This window comes from Phocoena sinus, chromosome 13 (assembly GCF_008692025.1).
Source record: "Phocoena sinus isolate mPhoSin1 chromosome 13, mPhoSin1.pri, whole genome shotgun sequence".
Taxonomy (NCBI): Eukaryota; Metazoa; Chordata; class Mammalia; order Artiodactyla; family Phocoenidae; genus Phocoena; species Phocoena sinus.
In genome coordinates this window covers 18327231-18346504 of record NC_045775.1, presented here as the reverse complement: position 1 = coordinate 18346504, position 19274 = coordinate 18327231, and the positions used below count along the sequence as shown (strand labels likewise).

General features: G+C 53.8%; 1 protein-coding gene across 1 annotated transcript in view; it reads right to left on the bottom strand.

Annotated features, from left to right (window-relative positions):
- Nucleotides 1-1917: 1917 nt before the first annotated feature.
- The window catches only part of LOC116763986 (kelch-like protein 29), a 70233-nt gene continuing 52876 nt past the window's right edge, over nucleotides 1918-19274 (bottom strand). Inside the window, exons 5-12 of the mRNA XM_032652228.1 lie at nucleotides 16988-17190; nucleotides 15575-15834; nucleotides 12677-12875; nucleotides 12352-12534; nucleotides 11966-12146; nucleotides 6601-6794; nucleotides 6094-6238; nucleotides 1918-4081 (exon numbers count right to left, since the gene is read on the bottom strand). Of these exons, the coding sequence (XP_032508119.1) occupies nucleotides 3898-4081; nucleotides 6094-6238; nucleotides 6601-6794; nucleotides 11966-12146; nucleotides 12352-12534; nucleotides 12677-12875; nucleotides 15575-15834; nucleotides 16988-17190 (1549 nt within the window). The 3' untranslated portion in view covers nucleotides 1918-3897. The remainder of the gene's footprint in view (nucleotides 4082-6093; nucleotides 6239-6600; nucleotides 6795-11965; nucleotides 12147-12351; nucleotides 12535-12676; nucleotides 12876-15574; nucleotides 15835-16987; nucleotides 17191-19274) is intronic.

Below are 19274 nucleotides of genomic sequence, written 5' to 3'. Positions count from 1 at the left end.
TTTCAGTTTACAGAGCCCTTGGTGCTACTCAGGAGTTTCACTGCTCTTCATCAGCGCCCCTCCCCCCTCCCTTTATTTTTAGGTTTGGGAAGCTCATTTAGTTAGGTAAAGATGTTACCTAATTATTTAAGTTTCATTATTTAATAATTATAAATGTTGAACTTTTTGTTGTATGTTTCCTCTTTGCAGTGTCTGTTCATGACCTATTTAAGTTGGAATCCCTTAACAGTTTCTAATTGAATTACGTGGCCTCTTTAATAAAGATATTAATCTTTTGTCATATGGACTGCAAATAGTTTTCCTGTTTTCTTCTTATTTTAGGGTTGAGTTTTTTTTTTTTTAAGTTCTCACACAGACACACACAATGTGATCCGTCTCCTGTTCGTGGCTGTCACAATGAATTTCATCACCATCCATGCCAGGTCTGATGGTAGTGCCTTGAGTCCAACAAGAGAGACTCTCCCCATGGTTACATGGGTGCCTAATAACAGCGAACACAGATGCCTTCTACGGTAAGTACACAGACTCTTCACAGAGCCAGAGAACATATTTCCTTTGATTTAGGCAAATAGAGTAGAGAAAGAAGGAGGTAACGAAACTATTGCTTGGTGTTTTTTTGTTGTTGTTTTTTTCCGAATTTATTTATTTATTTATTTATTTTTGGCTGCGTTGGGTCTTCGTGCTGCGTGTGGGCTTTTCTCTAGTTGCGTCGAGCAGGGGCTACTTTTTGTTGAGGTGCACAGGCCTCTCATTGTGGTGGCTTCTCTTTGTTGTGGAACACAGGCTCTAGGCGTGTGGGCTTAGTAGTTGTGGCACGCAGGCTCAGTAGTTGTGGCTCACAGACTCTAGAGAGCAGACTCAGTAGTTGTGGCACACGGGCTTAGTTGCTCCGCGGCATGTGGGATCTTCCTGGACCAGGGCTTGGACCCGTGTACCCTGCATTGGCAGGTGGATTCTTAACCACTACACCACCAGGAGGTACAATTGCTTGGTTTTTATAATTTTAGCTTATAATTTTAGCTGTTCATGATTAGAATCTTCTAGACATTCTCCATCCTTTCCTCTAGGACTGGTGTTGTGAAGGTACCAGTGCAGATATTTTTGGCAAGTGTGTGGTCCACTCATCATAAGGCCTCAGCCGAGTTCTCTGAGAACTCCCAGTCCCACCCACCCCAACCTACCTTCTTCTGATTTTTTTCTTGCAAGGAGATACTGGGTCTTGGTGAGATTTGGGGATTAAGGCTCTTCCCTTGGGTAAAATGCTGGTAAATCTACCTTCTCCTACTAATCCGTTAAATCTAAAGTCCTTGCATGCAAGAGAGGGAGCAATCCCATCTGGTGTTCTATGCTTTTGCCCTGGGCTTTGCGTGGGTATCCTTAGGAGAGCAAAGCCGGTCTATTACAACAGGTTAGAGAACAGCCTCAGGCGGGACTGAATGAAGGCAGGGAGGCCCCCGACTGGATTTTAGAATGGCAGTCACAACTTGTTCTTCCTGAAGGAAGGGTGTTGCGTCTCTTCTCAGGCTGATGGCGTGGAGTTGCCATGTGGATTTGTCACAGTTCTTCAGGACAGCCTCTGGCACAGGAAGCAGATCAGGGGGAAGCTAACTTTTTGAAGCTTTCGGTTGCACAAATGTAATAAGAGCACTTAAACCGAAGGGAGACCCTGAGTTGATGCCAGAGTGTTTGCAAGTCCCTTTCAGCTTTGACCTTTAATTGCCCTTTATTCTTGCCTTTCAGCCCTGTACATTGATTCCCTTGCTGAGGAGTCCTATCCTTTATGATCACCAAGATGTGCATTCAAGTCTGTAACAGAGCCCGGACAGCTGATGGGAGAGGTGGCACAGGCCTGCACTGGGGTTTCTCATCTCGGTGGCAAGGACAGTGGCACACAGAGGCATTAGATTGGCTTCCGAGTCTAGATCTATAAATATATTTATTATAACAAGAACTTAACAATAAACATATGCTATGTACAATACCGTTACAGAGAACCCTGTTTTATATCATTCACAGAAATAGCCAGTTTTGCTCCAGTGTGATAACTGAGGAGAGAACAGGATTTCAGTGTCGTCTGTGTTGAGTCTCGCTGACCACTAGCACCTCCTTTGGAGGTAGACGCCCACCAACGCTGACATCGCCCTGCCCCAGGCAGTTAGACACTTGTGCTCCAGTCCTTGGGTTCACACTTGCACCCTGTTTGACATAAATACTTTAAATGACATACAACGTATGTAGTTTTGTGCTTATTACTTTTTAAAAGAATAAATAATATTAAAAACTGCATAATGAAGCTCGGTATCTTGTCCAAGTGGGAGCCACACTTGTAGTGCTAGAAGTTGATGCCCGACATTGGGACTTTGTGTCATCAAACACTGAAAGATGGAGAGCGTGTCCTGTCCTTTTCTCCTTATAAGTGGTTTTTATGATGAAATGACGGCAAGTCGACTTACCAGGTATAAAAATGGTAAATGCGTATTTGGTACCAACTTCAGCTAAACAGCACAGCAATGGCGGCTGCCTCCTTCGTGCCCTGGAATGGAAACTGGTCACCACGTGAGGTTTGAGCGTCTCAGGACTAGAGGGAAGGCCTTTCTCTGTGAGCCACGGGGTGGCCTCCCTCCTGGCTCCCCTTGCTTGGGTTAAGATGCTACTAGAAGAATGATTCAGGCCTTGGCTGTCACGGCTCGTCTAAGAAGGCTGTCCCCATCCTGAGAGCTCTTTGTGGCAGGTGCCTTAATATATAGCTATAAATATCAAAAATAGTCTCCTGTGCTTTGTAGACATGTATCCTCCCTCCTTCCCTTCCAACCTGGCCCGGGTCCTCAGCTTTACCTCATGGAGGGAGCTGAGCTGGTGTCACGAGCCAGAGCTGGTTTCCTTCAGAAACGGAGTTGTCTCTCTATGACAGTGCTTCCATGAGGCACGGCTTTTACGGGGCTGTCTGGGAGTTACTTTTTCTAAAAATAAAATGGGGGCATTCACCCCCACCCAGGAGAGATCCTCTATTCTGAACATAGAAAAATTAGAGCAAATGCCCCACTCTGGCACTACCTACAAAGAGCTTTGGGAATTCCCGCGTTATCCCTCTCGTGGCTGCCTCTTTCTCTCGGTACTTAAAAATAGCCTTTTGTTTATCAAGAAAATGCCTTGGAAATCTAAATAATTCATACGGGATAAGAGAAAGCTAGCACAATCACCTTGTCCTTCTCCAGCAAAAACATGGTAGAAAACCCTGTGAAGGGACAGACGGTTCTCCCTAGCTGTCCCCACGGCTGCCACCGCTCCAGTCACATCTGGCTCCGCAAAGAACCTGGACTTATCTTCGACCTAGTGGGGACCAGCAGCCTCCTAGGCCTCAGGCCCCATACATAGTATTGTCCCTTGTTTTCCCTCGGCCACTGAAATCGTAGATTGGTTAAAAACAAAAGTAGGAATCAAAGTGATAAGGACACTTTGATCTTATTTCAAGAGAGCCTGACGCCTAATATTGTCATAGGATAACTGATAACTGATCTATGGTTGGCTGGGGATCAAGCTTGCCCTGCAGGAAGGAAAAAACGGCTTCTCTCTCCCAGTTGAAAAATATGTGAAACTATTGCACTGGGCAGAGTGAGCGCCTCCGGTCAGAGCAAGTGCCTCTGCAGGAGCCCCAAGGCGCAGCTCGCTCGCTCGGTCGCGGTTCCCGCAGCTCGGAGGCTACTCCCTCATTTTCCCCAAAGGCGAGGATGATTTCCTACATTCAATGTAGACGGTATTCAAAATGTGTAGCGTGGTGAGTTCCTTGATTGTGTTGGTCGGCCTCTTATTGGTGTTGCTGAAAGTTGATCTTTGTGAGTAGCATTTGCCTCACCAGACGTGTCTGTCTACAGTCTCGGCGTGGGCTTCCTGCTGATGTCAGCCGCTTTGAATATATTTCTTTATCACGACGCAGCCGTGTCTGAACACGGGGCAGGGCATGTGGGGGAGGAGGGCCCACGTGTTGGTTGCAGGCTCATAGGCTTCCATGTTGCCCAAGGCAGGCCCCTCACTGCTAACAATGCCTCCAGTTGCATAAATCTTGCCATCGAGTACCACAGCACTGTCGGAGAAAACGAGGAGAGACTTAGCCACTGGATTTCCACCTGGGACCTGGAGATAGATTCCCAGCACCCTGTCCTGTCGCAGGCTGCCTCTCCCCTTTTGCAAAAGTCATGTGGGGTCTTGCTGCTTTTCTTTTCCCTCTGACCTCAGCGGGGATAAGAAAAACACCTTTCCTCCAGGACCAATCAGGACATCATGCTATATTACCCTCCAAGCTGTGGGCGACACTGATGCATACTGGGTGTCCCAGGACCTGCCCATCTGACTCAAGTCAGCTGGGAGATGAGCAGCCTCTGTGTACAGGTGCTCGGCTCAGTTCACTGGGTCTCTATGGAGCATCTTTTTGGTGTTGCTGGGACAGAGCCTTCCTACCACTCAAATCTAGTTGGGAACGTGATGCGCCAGAATGATAGCAGACAGGATAATACAGAACTAAGTTGTAACTGAGCATCAGCCAGTCGACTGGGAATTTCACCCTTGCCCAGGTGCTCAGTCAGAACTTCCTGCTGTGACTCCTTCACATGTGTGACCTGATACTGCCGCCCGCCTGTGGCTGCAAGGGCCCTTCCCTGTGCCACACTCATGGGCTTGGTCAAGCTGTCTCGGGCAGCTCTCTGCTTCTCTGCGCTTACTATCTCGCTGCATCCCAGCTACCCCTTCACACGGATGCCAAATCTATGCTTCCAGCCCCGAGTTCTCTCTCATTTCCTCTAATGGCCATTTCTTCTTGGCTGTCCCCTGAAATTGAACAGAAACCCTTCCAAAGTCTCCACCCATTTCTGAAAATCTGAGCCTGGACAGAACATGTGTATCTAGACGTCCTCCCAGACACTGAAGCCCCCAGCTGTCTCTCTCGCAGCTCCACGCCGTCTGGGCCCCTCACACGTCTCCCCTTGTGGCATATCCTTTCCCTGCTTCTCTTGCAAGACCCAGCTTAAGAGGCATCATCTCTCCGTGCCCACACTCCGGCTGTCTTGATCACTGGACAGTATTCTCAGAGTTGCCCTGCACACGGCCACCACGTAGGATATGTCACATGAAAGTAGGGCTCGAGAACTGTAGCATCTTCATACTAATAGGAACTTAGCACTCATCTAGTCCAAGGGCGTGTTTCATAGGTAGAGCTTCCCCAGAGAGGGGAAGTTATTTGCCCAAGGTCACGTAAGATGTCAGTGGTAGACTGTAGCTTTCCTAGCTGTGACACACAAACAGCAGGCACTCAACAAATGCCTCATGCTCTTGCCACACCGAGGATTCAGTGATCACCTCTGCACAGGTACAAGATGTCTTCAGGACGGCTCTGTTATGGAAATGCTGCAAATGGGGTCTCTGTGGTTCCCATTTTTTTCCCTAGTTCCTCTTTGTCCAGGAAAGGGTGGGGCTAGAAGAGCAGGGTGTGTGTCTCACTGCCCAGGGTGGTTAATTTTTCTGGGCCAGAGCACCTCGGGAACCAGGCCACACTCCGACCTCTACCTCTCTCTTCCGGGGGGGCTGGTCTGGGTGTGTTTCTGCCCAGTCAGCTGTGGGACTCCAGGGCAGCTGCGCCTCGTGCCTCACTGGGTCCAGCTCCAAAGAGCCATCAGGATCATGTGCCATCAGGGCACTCCCCCAAAAGCCACCTGTCCCATGTAGGGTATCACACAGCTCTGGCCTGTTGCTGCCTCTTGTCTGTGACCGGGCAGGCGGTCCTGGGGGGAAGCTGACCTCATAGCACCACCCTCACCTCTCACTGAGAGAAGGTGTGGCCTTAAGGACCAGGTGCCGGTGTCTGTAGGAAGCCATTCCTGTGCATCTTGGAGGCAGGGTCAGCTGGAGCCACAGGGTCAGGCTTTTGGGGCACTTCACACTCTGCACGAACGCCCCCCACCACCCCCCCCGCGGCTGGCGGAGGCTGGTGCTATTCTGGGCCCAGGCACCACCTTGGTCATCGGATGGTGGTCAGTCATCATGAACCAACCCATCCCTCTGTCCCTTCCCTGGCCCTCCTCCTCCCCGGCCCAGCCTCCTCACCTGCAGAACTGGCGAGAGTGATTCATGTTGGGACCCGCCTTAATGTTCCCTTTGTCAGGGTCATAGATGGTGGTGGCTCTGGCATAAGCCCCACCCAGGATGAAAACGAAGCCATTGAGGGTGACGGCGGGAGCGTACTTGTTGTCTGCAAGGAGAGCGGAGCAGGCAGGCAGGTCAGGGCCCTCTGCCGGGCCCCCTCCCCTCCTCCATCCCAGCAGGCCCTGCAGGGGACAGGAGCTGCAAAGACCTCCAACATCACTGGTTGGCCCAAGAACAAGGCTGGGGCCAGGAGACACCTGGCACGGACCAGCTTGCCCTTTGTCCAGGTAGTGGGAGCTTCAGCTGCACCTGAGCTGGGGCCTCCCCTCCCCTCCCACCCCCCTGGACTTGGGTGTGCAGAACCCTTGGGCTCAGCCTGCCCCCGGGTTTGGGAATATTGACACCGACTAAAGCGATGAGGTGGGGCCACTGCCCTGATCCTGGGCCGAGGAGACAGCTGGTTCTCACCAATCATCGGGGACTCGATGAAGCTCCACGTGTTGCTCTGTGGAACGTAAGACTGGAGGACGCCTGCAGCTCGGCCTGCCTCGTTCACGCCCCCAAACACGTAGATCTTGCCTCCACAAACTGTGGCTGCTGCCGAGTGCACTGCCTTGGGCAGAGGGGCCACCGCCTCCCATTGGTTGGTGATGGTGTCATACCTGTTGAGAGAGGAGAAGAAGAGCCAGAATCAGATGGGCCTCGTGCAGGGCAGGGGCCTCAAGCAAGACAGCAGACATGGGGGAGCCCCACCACCCACTTCCTGCCCTCGGTGTAGCCCGATATCACACAGTGGAGGGTACTTGGGTTGAATCACTCAAGGCCACCCAGGATCTAGCCCAAACCAGCCCTCTCAGCCTCCCTCTTGAACCTCAGGGGGGCTCTTGTCTGTCTGTGGAAACCTCTCTCAGCCCCCCAGCTTCCAGGCCTCTTCAGCCCTCTCTGTGCAGCTCAGTCCTACTCTTTCATTCAGCAGCCCGGCACTGGGCGTCTCCTCCATACCCAGCCCATGGGCTGGAAACTGGGGAAATAGTGGCCTGGACCAAGGAAGGAGCTGGGAACAGAGGGAGAGGTAAACTGATAAGGTTTAGCATGAATTGATGTCTCATTTCAGGGAGTTGCTGAGGATGCCTCAGGGTCTCTGGCTTGGGAAACTGGACAGAGGGGGCACTACTCATGGGACAGGGAATCGAGGTTGGGAGAGTTTTGGGGAGGAGGATGATTTTGGTTTTATTCATGGGAAGTTTAAAGTATCTGTGGGTAACAAATTGGGGATGTGCAGGGGCAGTTGGTATTTAGGTCTGGATTAAATATTCAGTTATGGGATCATGGGCACATAGATGGAAACTGAAGACGAGGTAGTTCACAGGGAGCGTGTGGGGTGAGGACGGGCTGAGGACACTGGGGAGATGCCAGCCTGTATGAGGGGAGCTGAGAGGAGTCCAAGAGTGATGTGACAGAAGGCAAAGCTGCAGCACGGAGGATGTGACAGGAGGTCAGGAAGTCCCCAACAGGTCACTGGTGGTCATGTCAAGGGCATCATATGTGGAATGGGAGGTGCAGGGCTATTTGTGTATGGAGGAGGGAGCAGAGAAGGTGGGACTTAGAAAGGACTATAGAGCTAAGAGGGGGTTTTGCTGATAAATGTTTAACAACCAGCTCTCCAGGGAAGAAAGTCCTGGTGTGTAGCATTTGCTGATTTCTGTAATGTAAATCCTCTCATCGTGGCTGATTTCAAGCTACCAATGGGACATCACTGAATGTAGGGTTGGGAAGAGATGCCCAGTAGTGCCCCAGGGTACAGAATCTCCCCCATGTACAGATGCAGTGGACACATACAACCTCCAGAACATAGGCAGTAGTAAAATGTAGTAAAAAAAATTAGACAGTGATGAGTTTTGAGTATGGATTACCTTTGTTTTTAAATAATTTAATTCTAAGTTTATATGACTTAATTTTTAATAATCTCTGTAGCTAACAACTGACTTGCAGAGTTCCTGAAGATTTAACAGTGGGCTCTAATGAACCAGTATGAACCAGCTCCAGCACAGCATGGGTTTTATTTTAATTTGCGGGGGGGAGTTTTAATTGTGTTTACATGCTGATGGGAAGGACCCCAAGTGGATAAGGAACGATGAACTATATATGAAAGAGAGGGGAGAGCTGATGATGGGTGGCTCCTGGTAGCTGGATGCAAATTGGATCCAGAGTAGACAGGGAAGTGGTGGCCATTTTGGCATGAGAGAGGAAGGCAAGGATGTCATGAGCATAAGGACATATGCAGGAGTGATGGCAGGAAAAAGAGAGAGTTCTTGATTGATGGCTCCATTTTCTCTGTGAAGCAGGAGTCAAGTATTGGAGGAGTCTGTGGGGTAAGAGCCTTGAGGAGAGAGGTGAAGATGGGAGACGCACGCTCTTGAGAGTGGGAGAAACAGCTGACAAGGGAAACACAAAAAATGCCCTGCACCATGAGGATCCAGTAGAGGTGGGAGGACTTCAATACACATGAGGCCAATCTACAAGACTGTGGGATTTTCTCCACCAGCAATCAGCCCCCAGAGGGCAGGCGTGGAGATGGCAAAGTCAGAGGATGGAGAAGTGACGGAACATGAGTTCCAGGCAGGGCAGGGAAAATGTGAGAACAGACACAGCAGATGGCAGGAGTAGACTTGGCATTAAGCAAATGGGCCACTGAACCGGGATCTTTGAGGTCTTTCTTAGTGGGGCAGCTGTGTTTCTCAGTTGTTCCCTGAGGGCGACCCTCACAAGCATTCACTCTGGATCTTCCATCTACGGCTCACCACACTGTTCACTGCTCTTTCGCGGGTTCTGGACCCAAGGCGGGGCCTCCACCCTGGGCTTGCTGCACCCCTACACTTGGGATTCTCCCAGCACACCTTTCCTGGGAAGCACACGGGGCCCACTTTTCCTCGTGAGCCTCCTTGAGGCATTAGTCATTGCATGGTCACAGCTCGCTGACCCAGGAAGATGGTCTCTCCTAGCTGGTGCCCCTGGCTGTGAGACGTCCAGCTCTGTGCTTGCACAGACTCAGGATTTGAGGAGAAGCTCAAGTACCTGAAAGGGGAGCAGGGGCGGATTCAATTAAGCCCCAGACGAATGATACGTGGCTAATAGGCAATGGAATAAGTGCCTTTTGGGACAGTATCAGAAGTTCAGATATCTGTTTTTTAAGCCGATGTGGCAGAGATCCAAAGAGCTGCAGAAGGAGCTGGGAGACAGTGGAAGATTATGTGGCTGTTAGTCTTCAGGCTTTCCATATAATGGCACATTCTGCCAAACGTGAATTTCTTGTTATTCCAGGTGGCTGATTGCCAAGCCACAAGCCCTCCCGTCAGCTCAATCTGTCAGCTTCCTGCTTGAGAAGGATATGCTAATGACATGCAAATGACCCCGCGGAGTGCGGCACTCTGCTATCATTTATCCAGTAACCACAGCTACTGCAATATATTGCTATAAAGTATTAGACCCCGCTATTTATATAATGATATAATACAGGTTTGTCTATTACACTGTTGTCTTAAACTATAATTATATAATCTTGCTCTAGTCCTGCAATACAGTAAGGTAATTATAATGCACCATACATCTCGTTCATTATCAATATAAGAGCAATTTGTACCCTTAGTGCTTCCTGGGGAACAAAGTGTCCTCGTGTCTGTCCCCATTCCCCCGACCTTCCTGTCGCCCTGAATTCTCATCATTGTCACTGTGTGGCACAGAAACTGACTTGACCAAAGGGGGTCTAGCTATGCTCCTTGGGAAGCAGTGGGCACCCCTTCCATGTACCCTCCACCCAAGAGCCTTCAGGTCTGTGTCCTGTCCATACAAGGACGGCTGACAGATCCCAGTGGACTAGGGGAGGCCTCAGGGCACCGTGTCCTGGACTGCTCCTCCATATCCTGGGGTTCGCAGGGTGGTCTTGCCCATTCTGTGCCCCAGCTGATTTCGCAGCGGAACAAAGGCCTAGCCAGCTGCCAGGGCGAACTGCTCCTGGGCCCAACAGGAGTGGAGTTTGTTCCCCTTCTTTGTGCATTCGGTCCTTGAACAAATCCCTGTATTTATCAACAAGCTTGCAAAATGAGTAATCAGCATCTTAGGAGATTAAAAATAGCTGACAAGAGCAAGACAGGATGACAGATCTAGCTCAGTTTACTCCTACATAGAAAATGTCTCATTTTCGTGTGTTTATAGTGGATCACAAACGAGTGGAACCTGGTGCTTCTGGAAAGCTTGGAGAGTGATGGGTGTGCAGTGGGTCCCACAGAAGGCTGTCGGCGTCAGGGCCGAACCAGGTTCAACAGCAGTATTAATATCTTCATAATCACACGGGGATTCCCCATTATCTTCAAATCAATATGACAATTAAACGTTGTTACTGAGCCATCTCTGAGCTCCACTTGGGGGAGTTAAAAGCCCACAGTGAAAATCCAGAGCCTGTCTCACTCTGAAACCATCTTTGCCGTAACATTTATCAAGTGTCCAATTAGCCATCGAGGGAAGAATACAAACTGAGGGGTTTGTGCGGCTCTACGGGCGAGAAGCTATCACACGGGAAGCTGATAATGGCGGCCAGGGTGGGGGGGCCAGGGTGCGGGAAGAACGTGGGAAAAGGGCTCCGGTGACCTTAGTCGTGACCCCCTGGGTTGGAATTTGGGGCCAGTTCAGCCTAACTTGTCACTCTCTGGGGCACTAGATTCTCCAAAAGCAGGACTGCCCTGCAGTTTCCCCCATCCTGCTGCTGACTCACAAAGCTATCTGAGCTCGTTCTGCAGTTTCTCTCCAAGGTGTCCATTCTCTGCATGATCCATTTCCCCGTCTCAAAGGAAAAGACTGTTTCCACCCAGAGAAGCGCCCGCCTCCAGCCTATTCCCCTCCTGCCTGCACATGATCCCTCCGCTAGGTGCGGCCAGCTTCAAAGGGCTGAGGTGAGGAAGCCAGCCTGGAGCTTCCAGCAGAGGGCAGGCTTTATACACATGACTTACATTCTCTTCTAGAGAATTCTAGAGGGTTGGCCAGGCCTGTGTGCAGCAACCCTTCTCTGGGTTACATGCAGATTTCCTTGGAGGTGTGGGAGGCAGGGAGGAAGGGAACTCCCCCGTGTGTCACCTCCACTTGGCAGGAACATGAAGGTACAGCCACTGGCGCGGTGCACCTTTGGACCATTGGTTCCAGCTTAGCCCTACATCCCAGCCAGTCTCTGGGCTGCTACTTCCGGTCCCAGTAAGTTCCCTAACTGCCTGGTCAGGGCATCCAAGCCCAACCTGTGTTTTTGCACCATTGGCTCTCATGCCTCCAGCTTGTCAGTCCCCCTGAATGGGACAAGAGTCTTGGTGGCTGGGCAGTTGTTACCCTTCTTGCTTCTACTCCACCATCAGGACTTCCCTGGTGGCTCAGTGGTTAAGAATCCACCTGCCAATGCAGGGGACCACGGGTTCGATCCCTGGCTTGAGAAGATCCCACATGCTGCGGAACAACTAAGCCCACGCACCACAACTACTGAGCCTGCGCTCTAGAGCCCGCGAGCCACAACTACTGAAGCCCCCGTGCCTAGAGCTTGTGCTCCACAGCAAAAGAAGCCACCGCAATGAGAAGCCCGCGCACCGCAACAAAGAGTAGCCCACGCTCACCTCAACTAGAGAAAGCCCGCGCACAGCAACGAAGACCCAACACAGCCATAAATAAACAAATAAATAAATAAAAGTCCAGTCTCCGGTGGGTCTTAATTGGATGGGGTTTGGGGAGGAGGAGTGATGTGCTTTTAGCTCTCGGGGGATGTCAGAGGATGCCCCTGTCGTGACTGTGACCTCCTTACCTCTCCACGTGGTCCACATTGCCTGCCACGCCAAGTCCCCCGAGGGTGTAAATCTTCCCATCATAGACAAGGCTATTGTGCCGACAGCGGGGGACCGTCATCCTGGAGACGAGGTTCCAGTTATCGAGCAGGGACATGTAGCACCAGACATCGGCCAGCGTCACCCCTGATTCCATCCCACCTGTGGGCAGTATGGGAGGTCCAGAGAGTGGGCAGGGAGTGAGGAAGGGTCCCAGGCTGGGCAGGCGCAGCCCCGGGGGCAGGAGGAGAAGGCTTCCCCTGCAAAGTAGACACTTGTGACCTTGGCCTTCCTTAACCCTGGTGTGGGGAGCGGCCCCCTGGGGAAGTCTGTGCCCAGTCCCCAGCCCAGCCCTGAGGGGCCTCACCTGAAAGGTAGATGTTGTCCCCGGCACTCACTACGCTGAAGAACTCGCGGTCATAGAAAGGCAGTGAGGCCAGGGGGTACCACTTGTTGTTCTGCGGGTTCCAGCAGGTGACAGCCACCAGCGAGCGCTGGGTCATCCCCACCATCTGACGGCCCCCAACCAAAACGATGACCTCGGCCACACCTGCAGGGACACGGATGGGCACCCTTGGGATAGCCTGACACTGTGTCAGCATCTGTGCCTGGTGCCTCCTTGGGAGACCACCCAGAGTTGGGCTGACGGCGTGGCGCCTGCCTTTGGGGACTCGGGGCATATGCCACCATACCTGCTGAGAGGCGGGGCCGCGTTCGGGGCGTCTGCATCTCCTGGCGGGCGTGTGGCAGCATGTGGTAGCGTTTGGCCTCGTTGACCAGGTCCCGACACGCTTCCGATGACTTGATCAGCTCCTCGTTGTCAACCACGTTGAGCAGGTAGCTGGGGTGGATGAAGGGGAGGCGGACCACGGCCAGGAGCTCCGCCGAGTACTGCGGGGTCAAGGGGGCATGGGGTCTTCTTAGAGCATAGGTGGCGCCACCTCTTGTGAGGTGTGTTAAGAAGGAAGAAGCGAGAGGTGTGGGGCTGGGCAAAAGGGGTAATTCGAGTGTGCGTTTGGCTTGGGAGTGTCGACACTGCTCACCCCGGCCTAGGCGGAGCTGACGGGCGCTCCCAGCAGCAGGAGGTGAGGAGGGAAGGAAGGGGGAGGCCTGGCGTGCTGGGGCTGGCCCTGGGGTGGGCCATCCATCAGTCTCTTGAGCACCTTCTCCCTGCCTCCACCCAGGTCGCGGGCCTCTGCTTCACACCAGGCTGCCGGGGACTGAAATGAGGATCCTGATCCTTGACGAGGTGGGGCAGGAGCTCAGGAAGGGGTGGGAGGGCCCAGGACAGCTGACGGTGATCATCGAGCTTGCGAGTCAGAACCGTCAGCACCTGTGCCTCCCCATCACCGGCAAGCCCCTTTCGTGGCATCCGCTGGACCCCCTCACCTGCATCAAAGGCTTATCGTGGACTGATGTGAATCTCCCTCTTGTCTGGCAAACTCTTTGCTCACCACTCTATTTTAGTTTCATCCAACAACTAATCGGTGACCACTCCTTGCCGCGCATTGAGTGTGCTATTGGGGGTGCAAAGACCAATAAGACCTGGTCCCTGACCTCCAGGTATACACAGTTCAAGGGTGGGGAAGGGATCCATCACATAAAAGAACTCTTCCCACAGCAAGAGTCTGGTTAGGGGTTGTGGGAGTGCAGGAGAGGAGGCTCCCCAGAGTGGGTGCCATCTGAGCCTGGTGTGGAAGGATTGCCAACTTTTCCAGGCCTAAGGCGGACTGGGGGTGGGGGAGGGGGAGGGATTCAAAGCACACACAGAGGCATTGGAGTGTGAAAGGGAGTGTTGCATTTGGGGGACTCTGTGGAGCTGGATGCAGGAAGCTTCTGCTGGGCGTTGGGCAGCAGACAGGGGGAAATGAGACTGGAGAGGTCAGCTAGGCACTGGCCTCCGCTGACCTCCTGCCTTGTCTGCCAAGCGCTGTGTAGTGTTTCCTGCAGAGTGGATGGGAGCACTCATGAGGGGTTTTACTTTAGTTATTTTTATTTTTAAAAGTTTTGTGAAAAATTTTTTGGGGAGCCGTGCCACGTGGCATGTGGGATCTTAGGTCCTGGACCGGGGATCGAACCCGTGCCCTCTGCCATGAAAGCGCCGAGTCTTAACTGCTGGACTGCCAGGGAAGTCCCTCATGAGGGGTTTTAAACAGAGAAATTACAGGACCAAACATGCTCCTAGGAAGACCACGAGGCTGCAGGGTGGGAATGAATTTGGAAGGAGGAGACTGAAGGCGGGGAAACCTCTCAGGAGACGACTGCAGTCATCCTGGTGAGATGAGGGGCCTTGAATGGGGAGAGAGAGAAGCTGGCTCTCGTAAGAGGAGGCACAAGTGGCAGTGGTGTGTGGCCAAGTGGAGGTGGAAGGTGTGGGAGGACTCTCAACTTCTGCCATGGGTAATGGGCAGAACTGGAATAAGGAACACAACAAGATGTGTAGGTCTGGGGGTTTATGAATTAGAGGGGCTTGGGGGACATGGGCTGGAGGTGTCCAGTAGACAATCAAAGGCAGAGGTCTGGGCTGGAGACAGATTTGGGCATTGTGGTGGACGGTGGTGGTCATTACTACAGCCACCCAACCTGACTTCCTTCCTCTGAAAATGAATCTTGCCCCGACCCCGCCTGGTCAGTCAGAGGATCGCCTTCTCCTGGGCCCAGTGGCTGGGGCAGGGGTGGAGAGCCATGTCTGCGTCCTGTATCCACCCAAGGCTGTGAATGCCCCCGCCTGCCCCATCCCTCCCTCCCTCATGCCTCTTCTTGTTCCACACGCAACAAAGTAGCCCCTGTCACGTGTCACTCAGCTGCCTCAGCTCGTTCTGGGCTCCCGCCTCCCTGACTCTGTCCTCCCATTTGCTGCTCTCTGGGGGGCCTCTGAGCTCTCCTGAGAGCCACCTGTGTGTCTGCACTAGTGGCCGGGGGCTCCTCACACGTTAGAACCAAGGTAATTCCGTTCTAAGCAAGGCCGTCGGCCGGAGATAATTCCGTTCTAAGCAAGGCCGTCGGCCGGAGATCCTTCCGGGCTGTGCTCGATTTCCTGTAACTCAGGGGCCCTCCTGCAGACCCTGCTCTCTTTTCCTTCCGCCCTAGGCTCCGGCTCTGATTTCTTCAGCTGTCCCCCCTGAGGGACTCGCCCTCCCTCCCATCAGGCGGGCGGTGGTTTCTGCTTGGTCCAGGTGCTCTCCACCCTCTCAACAGCCCGAGCACGGGTGGGGCTCCTGCTGCTGGGTCCGAGCTCACGGGAGCCCAGGGCACCCTGGCTCAGGCACACACTTCTCTCCCTGCAGGGCCCTGGTGCTGTGCACCTGGCCCTGCGGCCTCTCGGTTGGCTTGGGTCTCCTTCAGGTGTAATGCCAGCCCTAGAGAACCCTCTAGTGCCTGATTTCTCATCTCTCATCCCCCTTCACTGCTCTGCACCCACGGGAGCTGGTCCAGCCTCCCTACCCGGGCCTGCTGGCTCTCAGATGCTCCCACTGCTGGTCAGACCAGGCAGCCCTGCCTCCTCTAATTTCCTGGCCCCTTGCCCCAGACACCATCCCTGTACTGTGAGGGAGAAGGGACAAGCCGGGTGGGCGTGGGGCAGGCCATACCTGCGCACGGGACACGGGGTCTTTCTTGATCCACTTGATGACGGTCTCGTACACTAGCTCCTCGGCCTTGGTGTTGAGGCTGTCATTGGCGATGTAGGCGATGAAGTCATCCTTGGAGATGTTTAGGATCTCCTCCTGGGTCGCCACCTCGGGGAAGATCTGCAGCGCAAAGGCCTTGGCCATGTGGTAGAGCTCGCTGCACTGCATGGCCTCGGCCATGGCCAGCACCCCCAGGCAGTTGCTGGCCGTCAGCTGCTTCTCTGGGGGCAAGAGCACAGGACGGGACCACTGACTGCAGGGCCCTGGAAGGGGTCACCACCCGTCCCCATCGCCTGTCACTCTGGATCCCTCTCTGAGCTCATGTCTCTGTGACCCGCCTTCAGCATTCAGAGTCCCCACAAGCCCATTTCCTGTGTTCCTGGATCTTCAGATCCATTTTCTGGCTTTTTCTCTGCCCCATCTCATGCTGACTTCCCCGGGGCCTCCCTCTGCTGCTGCAGGTCCCGGCAGAAGGGCCGAGACTGAGGTATGGAGTGTCAGTGCTGGGCTCGGACCTTTTTCAGTGCCTGTGAGTGGAAGAGGCCTGGGCTTGGGGGGTCACACTGAGGCTTATGGTGTCTGCCATAATTGTGACAGGCACGTCTGGGGTCACAGCCTTCTACTTTAGAGTCATGGTAGCAGTAACACCCCTTATAAGCCCACCCACCACCTCCCATGGGTCTCGGCCTCACCCAACCTGACCTCTAGACCTGGGGTCAGTCTGGCCAGAGCTCCTGAGATCCGACTAATGGTTATTCTAGTCTAGACGTGTCTGGGTCCCAGGAGGCCCATCACTTTTGTGGGCCCAACTCAGGAGCTGTGGTTCCTGACTCTTCTAGATGGCTCATTCCCCCAAGGTCACGTCTCAGGCCCCTGGCCATCCCCACCTGGCCTGCTCCCATCCCCGCCTCTCTCACTCCACACTCAGGCCGGTTCTGGTGACTCCTGTCTCTGCCCCTCCCTCTCCCCGCTCTCACCAAACTGGGCAGCTCCAAACTGTAAAGTGAGTGTGTTCTCTGGGTTGGGTCTAATAGAAGCAAGTTTGTTCAGTGTTTAGAGAGCAGGGCTGTGAGGCCAGGGCACAGGCTCCCCACGAACAGACCATTCACACAGGCTTCTCGGTCCATTTGTCCTCACAAGGCTGCCCGGGGTCCCAGTGTGGCCTTTCCGGCCCTCAGAGGAGCAATGCAGAGAACATCTCTGTCCGCCGGTGAGCAGAGGCCTTTGTGCACAGTTACCCGAATTATCACCTTAAAACTGCTGTGGAATCCAGCTACGCCCTGAGGCGGTCTGGCTGGGCACGCACAGCCCTTCCCTCTCAATCCTTGCTGTTTTTGAACTGTTTGCACATCAGCACTGTTCCCTGCGGCTCACCGAGAAAGGACACGCAGACTTTGCAGAAGGTGTGGAACTGGAACTTGCTGGCTGCCTCTAGCAGGGTCTTGGCGTTGGCTGAGTCGATGACCAGGGAGCCCGTGTAGACAAACTCCAGCAGCAGCTCAAGGACGTCGGCCTGCAGGTTGGACAGGACGAGCTCCAGCTTCTCCCGGCCGCACTGGCTGCCGTCTTGCACCGACCTAGGCACAGAGACCAGGGTGTCCTTACCTGCCGCCCTGCGGCCACGGCGCCACCTCCTCACAGGGCTAGGTCTCCCTGCACACCTCGGTCACGCCCTTCATTTTAGGACTCAAGGGACACAGCAATGACACACCTGAACCTAGCGACCTTACACGGGATCTGAAAGAGAAGAGTCTGACCAGAGACGCCCAGAAGAACAGAAAACCCTGCTTATCACTACTCGGCATGTCCATGCAAAAAAAGATGCAAATCAAAAAGCATGAGCTGTGGATGGGGACGAGGACCAAGACTGGCCTCAAAGGGAAACAATACGGTTCAGCTCCACTGCTGGCCCCGGCGTCTCCGCCAAACAAAACGTGGCCGGCAGGTCCCAGGCCGCGGGGCCCGTCTGCCTCCAGTGGGAGAATCTCCAGCGTGACTGAGGCTCCCAAACGCCTGTGATCGCAGCCAGTCCCTTGATTGCCCTGAAGACTGAGGGCCCCAAGCCGTCCCGGAACCCTGACTCCAACCCCACCTCTTTCCAAAAACATATTGTTTCCTTTTAGGCATGGAAAGGAAGCCCTTCATGACATTGCTTGGAAACTGAGGACGAGACGAGATAGACGGACAGAATGGTTAGAGCCAGGAGGAGGGGAGGGAGAACAACCAAGGACTTCCGCCACAGACAGCCAGCAGCCATGACCTAGGACCTGGCCCGGGGCGGGGCCTCCTGCCACATGGAACACGGGGTCAGAGGTCAGAGTGGCCTGCGTGTAGAGTGTGCATCGGGCTTGTGAACTGGGGGGAGCAGGGGAGGGACACAGATATATAAATATGTTTATATCTGGTGTCTACAGAAATACAAAACCATTGCAAAGGCTCCTAAGGCCTGGCAGCCGCGCCCTAAAGCTGGACCTGGAAGGAAACAGATAAGATGAAGCAAAAATAACACCAATCGAGAAGTGACCAAGAGGAGAAACACCCAGAGAGTTAAGAGGGAGGCAGGGTTCTCAGAGGCGATCGGCTCAGCACGCGGTCTCGGCCGCTCTGACCTGTCCTGCTACCCGCACTGAGCCTGGTCCTGCCCGGGGGGCTGGGTTCAGCCACGTGCTGGGAAATGACCTCTGCGTTCCTGGCCCTGCCTCCCCACCCTGTCCTGAGGAGGCCAGGGGCCGAGACTCTTGTGACTGGTCCCTTGGGTGCACCTGTAGCTGGCAGTGGGGGTGTGCAGGTGTCTGGCGGGTGAACAGGTTGGCCCCAGAGAGAGGCCGACTCCCGTGTAAGCAGGGAGTTAGGGGACCTGGGTGCCCCAGCTCTGCCACTGACAGGCGGGCAGCCTTGGTATCTCTGGGCCTCAGGCTCCTTATCTGCAAAACAGAAGACTGAACTGGATGAGGTCCAAAGTCCCATAGAGTTCAAGTGACAGAGGCTGGAAGATACCTTCCCGGGAGACTCTGCTCTACACGACAGAACCTGAAATGCCACCGTTTGAGCAACATTCTCTCCGGTTAGGCACTGGCCTCCCACGGCCTTTACAATACAAATATGACCTGGCAGGGAACAGGTGAAGCAGTGCGCCTGCGTCCAGGTCCCTCTCCCAGGGGTGCCACTCTGCACCTCCACGTAGGATGGCTTATCTGACCAGGGCCCTGAAGGCTTCATTCTGCCATGAGCCCTGGGCAGGGCCAGAAAGCTGAGCGGAAAGGTACAGGCTAAACAGAGGGTCTGAGCAGAGCCCCTTCTCAAACCCATAGATGTACACAGTGTGTGTGAGTTTTAAAGTGTCTTAACACACCTAGTGTTCTCCTGTAAGGACGGAGGCCCATGCTCGGGTGACTTCGTTAAGTATAAAGATGGTTTATGATGTGATCACTTAAAACCACAGACATTTTCCACACCCCAGGCCTTCGGGGCCATCTGGTCAACCTCTTACTCCACTCTGCCTTCCTGCCGACCTGCCACTCTCTGGCCTCCACACCCTCACCCCCACGCCCTTCGTGCTCTGCAGAGGTCACGTTGGGCCACAGCCAGGGCAGGGCTGATGAGGCCAAAGGAGGGCTGCTCCCCTTCTCCCAAGGCTCGCAGCCACTGCTGCCTCCCCCTC